The sequence below is a fragment of the Herpailurus yagouaroundi genome, unplaced genomic scaffold, assembly GCF_014898765.1.
Source record: "Herpailurus yagouaroundi ecotype Mexico unplaced genomic scaffold, PumYag 569, whole genome shotgun sequence".
Taxonomy (NCBI): domain Eukaryota; kingdom Metazoa; phylum Chordata; class Mammalia; order Carnivora; family Felidae; genus Herpailurus; species Herpailurus yagouaroundi.
This window is the reverse complement of record NW_024412786.1, coordinates 6,666,323-6,676,193: the sequence shown is the minus strand read 5'-3', so window position 1 is coordinate 6,676,193 and position 9,871 is coordinate 6,666,323. Positions and strand designations below refer to the sequence as shown.

At 59.8% G+C, this 9,871-nt stretch overlaps 1 protein-coding gene across 13 annotated transcripts in view; it reads left to right on the top strand.

Annotated features, from left to right (window-relative positions):
* The window catches only part of SHANK2 (SH3 and multiple ankyrin repeat domains 2), a 469,884-nt gene that overhangs the window by 37,999 nt on the left and 422,014 nt on the right, over positions 1–9,871 (top strand). For all 13 annotated transcript variants that reach the window (XM_040465727.1, XM_040465726.1, XM_040465725.1 and 10 more), the window contains exon 2: positions 6,990–7,209. In XM_040465727.1, the coding sequence (XP_040321661.1) occupies positions 7,003–7,209 (207 nt within the window). In that variant the 5' untranslated portion in view covers positions 6,990–7,002. The remainder of the gene's footprint in view (positions 1–6,989; positions 7,210–9,871) is intronic.

The following is a 9,871-nucleotide window of genomic DNA, read 5'->3' as shown; positions in this document are numbered from 1 at the left end:
TCTGTCTCTCTCTGTCCCAAAAATAAATAAAAAACGTTGAAAAAAAATTTTTTTTAAAAACATACAGATATATCCATAAATGCCAACATTCTGCATTCCGCCTGCTGGTGTCCATCAGCCGCTGTGTGGACGAGGGGTGTGCTTTGGTGCCCAGACGGGAGGGAATCGACCCGCTTTCCCCTTCTGGGGCCGCACACTGCCCTTCCCTTCTCGCGGGCAGTTCAGGCTCAAAGCTCCTTGGTGCCCAGGGCAGGTTGTCTTGGGGGTTTCCTGGGAGCGGCTCCAAGGGCACATCTGGAACCCACCCGTCCCGTCTGGGCTGTCCAGCCGAGGCGCCCTCCCTGCTGGCGTCACGAGGGGCTGGGGCCGGGGCAGGTCCCTTCCTGGCTGCCCTTATCTGAGTAGGAGCCGTAATGATACCCTCCTGCCTACCACACTCTTGCGAGGGTGTGGCGCCTGGGGTCGCGCGCCTCGGCCCTTCCAGAAGCATCAGCTGTGCCCGGACCACACTGGGTGCCCCTCGGCCTCACCCATGCGTCTCCTTTCAGAATCTGGAGTAGACTTGATTGATCAGGGACTTGTGTCCAAAAAACCACTCGGAGGCAGATCCTAGGTTACAGTCATTGGATTTTTACAGCCACTGTTAATTAAAAACATTGTAATCATACAGAAAGGTAGGAGAACATAATAAGTTATTTATTTATTATTTTTTTAATTGTCAATTTTTTAAGGTTTTTATTTATTTTTGAGACACACACACACACACACAGACACGCACACACACACAGTGTGAGTAGGGGAGGGGCAGAGAGAGAGGGTGACACAGAGTCCGAAGCAGGCTCCAGGCTCCGAGCTGTCAGCACGGAGCCCGACACGGGGCTCGAACCCACGAACCGTGAGATCGCGACCTGAGCCAAAGTCTGATGCTTAACTGATGGAGCCACCCAGAGGCCCCAATTATTTATTTTGTAAATGTTTATTTATTTATTGTGTGTGTGTGTGTGTGAGAGAGAGAGAGAGAGAGAGAGAGAGAGAGAGAGAATCCCACGCAGGCTTCGTGCTGTCCACGCAGAGCCCATCGTGGTGCTCCAGCTGTCGAACGGTGAGATCATGACCGGAGCTGAAACCAAGAGCTCGACGGTGAACCGACTGAGCCCCCCGGGTGCCCCAAATATTGCATCAAAGCATAATCCATTCGGTGTTCGTTACTTAGGCCTTTTATTTTTTTATTTTATTTATTTATTTTTTTTTAAACGTTTATTTACTTTTGGGACAGAGAGAGACAGAGCATGAACGGGCGACGGGCAGAGAGAGAGGGAGACTCAGAATCGGAAACAGGCTCCAGGCTCTGAGCCATCAGCCCAGAGCCTGACGCGGGGCTCGAACTCACGGACCGCGAGATCGTGACCTGGCTGAAGTCGGACGCTTAACCGACTGCACCACCCAGGCGCCCCTACTTAGGCCTTTTAAAAAAAAGTTTACTTATTTCATAAAAACATTTGGAGATTTTGCCATACGTTCATACTCAGTTCCACTTTTCTGTATTTACGTGAGAGAATCAGGTAGCTCGGCTGAGTTCTGTCCCGTCCGCAGCGTGAGCTGTGGTCGTGCACGTGGTTACGTGTGTCATTGTAGCCACAGCCGTCTGCCGGCCTGACCTGGACTGGATTGATGAAAGGACTCGGGGAACCAGGGAAGGAGCTCGGGTGGATGACGTGGCACCAACGGGTGTCGGGACGGAGAGGACAGACGTCGTTTATCCACAGACACGGCGGGGATGGGAACAGAGATGTTACTCGGGAGGCTGGTTCCACAAATGCCAAGATAACCTGGGTAGGTGGGCGATTCTTTCCCCTGGCCTTTCTGGCTGTTCTTCCCCGGCCCCCGCCCCCCTGCTCCCCTGCCCCCGGCTCCCCACTCCCTGCAGCCCAGAGCTCACGCCGACTGGTGGGCGATTCCAAACCATGCGGGTGGCAGCCTGGGTGCCCCCAGCGTTTGGTGCCAATTCCTGCAGCCACGACGGTGACCCCGTGTGTCCACGTCTGTGCACGGTCCCCGTGCAGCCCCCTGGGGGTCTCCCTACCTTGAGGATGAGCGAATTTTATACATTTGAGTGAGCTAAAGGTGGAATCACAAAATCCTGCTGCCAGCTTGTCGCTTATATAGGGTGCTTTGTGTTTTCTTCTTATTATTTTTAATCTTTTTTTTTTAATTTTTTTTTAACGTTTATTTATTTTTGAGACAGAGAGAGACAGAGCATGAACGGGGGAGGGTCAGAGAGAGGGAGACACAGAATCTGAAACAGGCTCCAGGCTCTGAGCTGTCAGCACAGAGCCCGACGTGGGGCTCGAACCCACGGACTGCAAGATCGTGACCTGAGCCGAAGTCGGACGCTTAACCGACTGAGCCACCCAGGCGCCCCGCCTTTTAATCTTTATTTTTGAGAGAGAGAGAGGACAGAGCGTGAGCAGGGGAGGGGCAGAGAAGGGGGAGACTCAGAATCTGCAGCAGGCTCCAGGCTCAGACTGTCAGCACAGAACCCGACACAGGGCTTGAACCCACAAACTGTGGGATTGTGACCTGAGCCAAAGTCGGACGCTTTAATTGGCTGAGCCACCCCAGGCACCCCCGTTTTTCCTTGTTAATAGGCTCCCCAGGGGGGTGGGTGAGAGAAACATGTTCTGGGGGTCAGTGCATGTTACTGACCTGTGTTTTTATAGCCGCCCCAGAGGTCGGTGTGCTGAAACGCTTGCCCAGGGGTGGCGGGGGCAACCTTTCCTCCCCCAGTCCGGCACTGACTTCCCGAGTGAGGCTGGGTTCCGTGGCATTGCGGCTTTCAGAGCCTGCCCTGCCCACCTCACTGTGGGGTGAAGAACCCCTGTGGCCCCTCTGACCCCCACGGTGTTGCTGGATAAAATGCAGGATGCCCGGTTCTGTTTGAATTGCAGACGAACAAAGAATAAAGACGAACATAGTTTTCCGTGGCAGCGCGTCCCACGCGATGTTCGGGAAATACGTCCAGTAAAACGTATTTATTGTTGATCCGAGATGAAATGTGGCCGGGCGCCTTCTCTGCCACCTGGCCGTCCTCCCGGGAGTTAATAATTAAATGTTTTCCCAGGGCTTTGCCTTTCCCACGGGCTTGCCCGTCTCGTGGCTCAAGCCCCGTTTCAGCTCAGGACCTTGTGCTCAGGTCTGCGCCCCGAGCTCCCGGGCCGTCCTCCGAAGGACCAGGGCGCAGGCCTTTGCCTCTTCAGACCTGCCCAGTGGGGCCTCCTGCTCCCGCACTTTGGTGGCAGGCGTGTCCGTTCGCGGGTGTCACCCTGGGCCAGTGTGACGCGCCCTTGCCCAGGGGCTGCGTGCGGAGGTCCGTGGGTCACAGGAGCCCCTTCCTCTTCTGGCCGTCGGTTCTGTTTCCGGAGTCGAGTTTGACTTCTGTTGGTGTGAGCACCATCGAGTCCCGTCCCGCCTTCTTCAATTCTCTGGAAAGTAAACCCCCGCAGGGGTTGTACGCATTTCCCGACGGCTCAGACCTGCGTGTCCCTGACGGTCACCGGCCCAGTGGGTCCAGCAGAAGACGTGTTGCGGGGCTGGTAAAGTGACCGCTAGGGACGCTGAGTTCCCCACGAGTGTGCTGGCCGAGCGTGTGCCTGAATCTGTCCCCGTGAAACTGCCTGCCCGCCAGCCGCGGCTGAGCTCACCGTGCCGTCCGGCCACCTCGGGGCCTGTGCTTTGGCCCCTGTGCCCACCTCTCCCTGTCCGCTGAGGGCCCACGGTGTCCCCACTGCTGAGGGGGGTGGCGACGAATAAACAGAGCCCCCGTGCACACGGACGCTGAAGTGTCCCCCGAGCAAGGTGACCCTGCGGAGCAGCTCACATCGAGGCTGCGGAGGGCTTTCGAGGAAGGGAGCCAGGGCGGGCGTAGACGGGGAGCAGTGCCCTGGCCGCCACCTTAGGAAGCGGGGCTGGGATCCTGCGTGAGCCCCCCGCGGAAGTAACTCGGCCCTTGAACCGTCTCAGACGGGCGTGCACTGTGCCTGCTTCTGCTGGGGGCTCTCCGCCTGCCCGTCTTGCGGATGCTGCCCCTCGAGGCCCGACCGCGAGCCCCTGGGGCAAGTGCCCATCCTTCATGGGGAGAGCTCATGGGCCCGGGGGGCCTGGGACGGCCCCCTTCGCTTCCACCTGGGCCTGGCTTCCCATAAACCTGACGGCGTCCCTGCCCGTCAGACAGGGATGCCCTGCTGTCCTGTGAGTGGGAGGCCACCTTTGCTGTGTCCTCTCTGTGTCTCTTGGTCCCTGCAGGGTCTGGAAGCAGCACAGGCACGCGGTGAGGAGGGGATGATGTAGTTCTTTATCGGACCCCCATCAGGGCAGGAAGCGGCCCCCCCCCCCCCGGGAGCCCCGAGTGACAGACGGACCCGTCGGCTGTGTCCGCTCTGACCGCTGAGGCTGCGAATGCCGCGCCTGCCCGCTGTCCCTCACCCTCGGGAAAAGGCAGGTTTGCGTCTGCGCCCCTGTGGCCCCGCTGTGCTCTCTTAGGTGCGGCCACGGTCCCCTGGGGAGCTGCCGAGACCGCGTCCCGACCGATCCACCCAGAAATTCTGGTGCTTCTCTTGTTCTGAAACTCCTCCGGATGACTTCTCTGCAGCCGGGACGAAGAGCGGCTTTTCTACAGGAAACATGTCTCCGGAACCTGGGACATAGTTGCAAGTGGTGATGTGTGTGCCACTATACGATGTCTTTACAAGCGAACGCTTATGTTACTTATTATAACATTGTGATTACTTGCACACGATGTGGAAATAACTGTACGTTATCGGATGATTTCTGCACCCTCGTTGTGACTATTCTGTATCACAAAGGCCGTGCGTAGGGTATTCTGTGCAGTTACGTTAGGCTCTTCTTTTTTGCTTGGGGAGGTGGTGATGGCAGTTTGGCCGGGCTGCTGGGGACCCTGCTAGGCTGGAGCCAGGGACACCCAGGTCCTGTTCCCGGCCACAGCCCTCTTGCCTCTGACCAGATTTTACAGTCCTCTGGATGGGGGAACGGGAAGCTCGAATCACAGAGACGTCTGGCAGTGACCACAGAAAAGACCCATCGGCTCTGACGTTTTAATTCGGAATCACACTGGCGTTAACTTTGGGGATTTTAACCGAAAACTAAGGATCCTCCTGGGTGATTGGGGCGATCGTGTCACTGGCCCGGTGACCCTCTGTGGGTGGTCTAGGGAGAGATGACTCTGGTCGGACTCTCTCTCGCATTTGTGGTGCGAGGGCCGGAAGGTAACTGCCACCAACCAGGAGAGCCCGGGGCAGAGCTGGAGAGCCCCCTGGGGCCCACGCCGCTGTCCCCAGCATCGCCTGAGCCTCCCGATGGTCACCACAAACCAGAAATCTGGCTTCTCGTATGAAATCCTTAGGTTTGCAAACATTTAGAGCCCCGCGCAGGCCAAACAAAACAGGGTCTGTTGGCCACGCGATGGTGGCCCCTTCCCCAAGGACGGTGCAGACCCGCTGGGCAGTAAGGAGCCCTTGACCCTGGTCAGGGCCTCTCCATTCCCCTGGCGAGGGGGTGCGTTTCTGGAGGGGCTTCTTTGCTTTGTTGGGCCTCCTGTGTACCTGGGTGTCTGGTGACCCCGGGAAAGTCTTGGGGGGGGGTGCCCCTGGTGGCCGCCTGTGCCCCAGGACTGACCCCACGGGCAGAGCAGTGGAACCTTCCACAGGGTGTTTGCTGTCGTTAAACGAACTCTGGAAGTAAACAGTGCGAGCCGGTTTTCCCACGATGAACACAGAGCTGACGCTGGGTGATCTGTGCCCCACCTGGGGCTTTCCTGAGCCTCCCGGGGTCACGAAACACGAGAGCGGGGGCCACGCACCCCAGCACCTGCCGGGCCTGGAGCCTGGGCCCGATGGCAGGCTGCTCTGTCCCCCTCCCTCCTGCAAATGGCTGGGTATTTGGTGTGGGGTCCCCATGGGGGGGGGGGGGGGGCCCTTCACGCTCACAGCTGTGCCCTCCGCGGGAAGATGCCAGGACTTAACCAGGCTGTCCCTGAACAGTCAGGGTGGCCTACGTCCCTGGGTGCTCAGCAGGGAACAACCTGCCCATGTTCCGTGTGCACAGGGACTTGACCTCCTTCACAGAGTTCACGTACAAGTGGTGTTGGCTGCTTTGGCACGGCACCCCCTGGGTCCCCCCGGCTTTTGTCCTCACCTCTCCGGAGCCCTGCCCACAGGGATGGGGGCGTCATTTGGCAGCCTGCTCCCAGAATTACGTCTACATCCTTCTCTGCCCTTCAGCGGCCGTGGTCCGAGGGCCAGTCGGCGGCCCGACCCGGTCTTTGCTGGGGAGCCTCTGCTTGGTGGCACAAAGGCTGTACTTCCAGCTGCCACAGACTTTTGGGGACCCCTGGGTCTCCCCGCATCAGCCTGCTCACGACTTCAGCTCTGCCAGAGTCCTGGGCACGGGACGATCTCCCCTCTGAGCCTGGCCTTGCCTTTCTGTTCTGTTCTATTTTTGCATGTTACCTATCGTTTCTCTGTGTTTGAAGCAGAGGGGTTATTACGACATGAACTTGGTACCTTTGTGACCCGAGCCTGCGTTTCTTCCTCTCCTGCTGCCCTGTCCTGATAGAAAGACAAAAGGGACTTTTTCTTCCTTACCTTGGGAGGCTTCCAGCTGCCCCTGGGGCTCCTCGGTTAGTCCCCGTGAGCTTTGGTCATAGCCACCGCTAGTTAGGGCTCCCTCCGCGTGCTGGGTTTCCCAGCTCTGGGCAGAGCCCGTGGGCCCCCACGCGGGTCCTGGCCGCCTCCTGGCCCGGGGTTCCGGAGAGCACTGGGGGTGCCGAGTTCTCCCCGCCTTCGGAGGTCTGTGCATCACTCAACGGGGGCCCGGCCGCCCGTGCAGGGCCGTGAACCCGGGACGCCAGCCTCCGCGAGCGCTGGGGTTTGCCTGTCCTTTTCACGTTGCCTCCTTCTCCCCGCTCCTTACAGACGCAGGGCAGCCATGCCGCGTAGCCCGACGTCCAGCGAGGACGAGATGGCCCAGAGCTTCTCCGACTACTCCGTGGGGTCGGAGTCGGACAGCTCCAAAGAAGAAACCATCTATGACACCATCCGGGCCACGGCGGAGAAGCCCAGCGCCCCCAGGATGGAGGAGAGCCAGGGCCACGCGGTGGTGATCCGTATCCTCATCCAGGACCTGCAGCAGACGGTAGGCCCCGTTGCTCGTCTCGGTCAATGCCAAGCGTGCCTGCGGGCGGCCTCTGCACGGCCCGTCCTGGTGGCGCCCCACACGGCGTGCGCCTGCTCCGCCCTCCCTCCTCCCCATCAGCTGCCTTCGCCGACACGCTGGCACCTCAGTGCCCTTGCTGAGCACCTGCTGTGTGCTGGGGGGCGGGGGAGCCCAGGCCTCGAGGGCACGGGGACCAGCCTTGCCGAGGAAATGCACACAGCAGACGCGTGGGCAGGCGGGGCCTCCGGCACCCGAGGGGGCCCTGCCTCTTCCTCCGCTGCTCTGTGGTCAGTGCGGCATGGCCCCCGGGGTCCCGTGCCCCTTCTCGCTTGCCAGGCCGTGCTAGCTCTGTCCGGCCTGCCCCTCCCTGCACCACCCACTGCCGACTCCCAGTTGTCCCTCAGGGTCTGGGCCCCATACCTGGGGTGGCCCCGGTAGCCCTCGGGGCTTCTCGTTGGCCCCGGCCCCGGCGTGTGCCCTGCCTTGCGCTCGTTTGGTTCCCGTGGGCCCTTGCTGGTGGGCCTGCCTGTATGGCCGCTGCCTGGAGGGTCGGCTCGTGGGGACACGGGCGGGGCTGGGGTTGTCGGAGCCGCTGCATGAGGCGTTGGTGCCGTGGGGGAGGCGGAATATGTCACCCGAGACCGTGAGCACCCCCGGGTGTGGGGTGTGGGGTGCGGGGCACCCGTCAGGCTGGGCCGGGCGGAGTCTGGGGCACACGGTGACACCAAGAGAGGCGGTCAGAGGCTGGCAGACCCACGGCCAGGCCGAGCAGGTGCACCCAGTGGCGACAGTTCTGTTGTATCTGTGCGTCAGGTGACCTGGTCTTTGAGCACAGCCCTTTCTCCCCTGGACTCCCCTTTGGGGTGGGACTCAGGGGGCACCCGGGTGAGATGTGGGTCATCTCACGCTCTCTGTTTTCCTAGTCTCTGTCGGTCGTGTGCGGGTGTGGACCCTGCGCGCTTCAGGTTGAAGGCAGCGGGAGCAGCGGGTGGTGTGGACGGCCTGTGGGGTGCTCGGGGGGGCGGGCCCGGAGCTCTGTGTCCACCCTTTGTGCTAAAGAGCAGAGTCCCCGGGCCGAGGCCGCGGTGGGGAGGGGGTCCTCTCAGGATCAGAGGAAGTGGCCGGTGTCCCCCCCTTTGCGCACGTCAGGCCCCCGCCTCCCGGCACCGTGGGGTCTGCTACATTGGCTCAGTACCTCGGAGCGCGGGGTCTCCCCTTGTCTGGGGGGAGCAGCTCCAGCAGGACACTGTCCTCTCCAGAGCAGGCCTGGGGGTGCTGGGGTGCATCCTGCTGACCCGTCGCCCACGAGCGGGGTCAGCCAGATGCCGCACCTTCCGGAAGATGCTCCAGAGTGGATCCCGCGGCACTGCAGGCCGCGGGCCACCCGGCAACACAGGTGTGGCTTTCAGGAGGGCAGGACGGCGTTGAGGCGTTCTGTCTTCTGCGTCATTTACCATCTCTTACAAAAGTTACTCCTTATAAAGACGTCAGGTGTTGGGAAAGCACGGACACCAGCCCCAGAGTGGCTGCAGCGAGCATTGGGTCACATCCTGCACGCGACTCTCCGGAAGGTGACAGGTGACGGGGTCTGTGCATACGGACGGAAGCGGGTCGGGGAACACGGGCCGCTGGCAAACCAACGTCGTGTGGTTTTATGTTAACATAAGAGGAGAGAAAGACAGTGAAGGAAGTGCTGAACTTGAGCGATTCCTGGGCTGGAGGAGACTCTTTCCAAATCAATCCGTTAACGTAAACAATTATGAAACGCTGGAAGGATGGAGATTTCGTTGTTGTCCCTGATTACGGTTTTCCCCTCCTTTTCTCCTACCATAAGGAACTTGGCACGCTCTCATCTCGTTGGGGTAAATTAAACTAATTGGAGCGATAAACAGACTTCCAGACATCAGGTGCTTAACACGGAGACGCTGGACTTCTTTCTCTCAAACCAGCCCGCGGGACCGACGGGGATGAGGACACAGAGATTCTGTTCCACACAGTCGTCCAGGGACCCAGACCCCTTCCGCTCAGTGGCCGGGCTGCCCCTGGGCTCTGGAGCCCTCCCCGGGTCCCCTGACCTGCCCAGAGGGTGAGGGCGTAGAGAACTGGGACACGTCACTTCCCCGACCGTCCCGGTTCCTCGGAGGCTGCATTTGACTGCACGGGAGGCTGGGAAACGGAGTTTGGCTCTGAGCCTAGGAAGGAAGAGGTTGGTGTTGTGACAAACGGGGAGCTGGTTGTACAGGTGTGCACACGCACACACATGCGCACGCTCACGCACATGTGCACACACGCACACTCATGCACACACAAGTATACATGTACAGGCACACATACACTCATGGACATGCACACGCACACACACATGTACAGGCACACACATGCACACTCACGTACACACACACATATGCACAGGCACATGTTCACACGCATGCACATGTGCACACACCCACACGCACACGCCCACCCATGCAGCTGTGCACACGTGCACACTCACGCACACACAAGTACACATGTACAGGCACACATACGCTCATGCACACGCACACACACATACAGGCACACACATGCACATTCACGTACACGTGCACACATGCACACACGCACAGGTACATGTTCACACGTATGCACATGTGCACACACC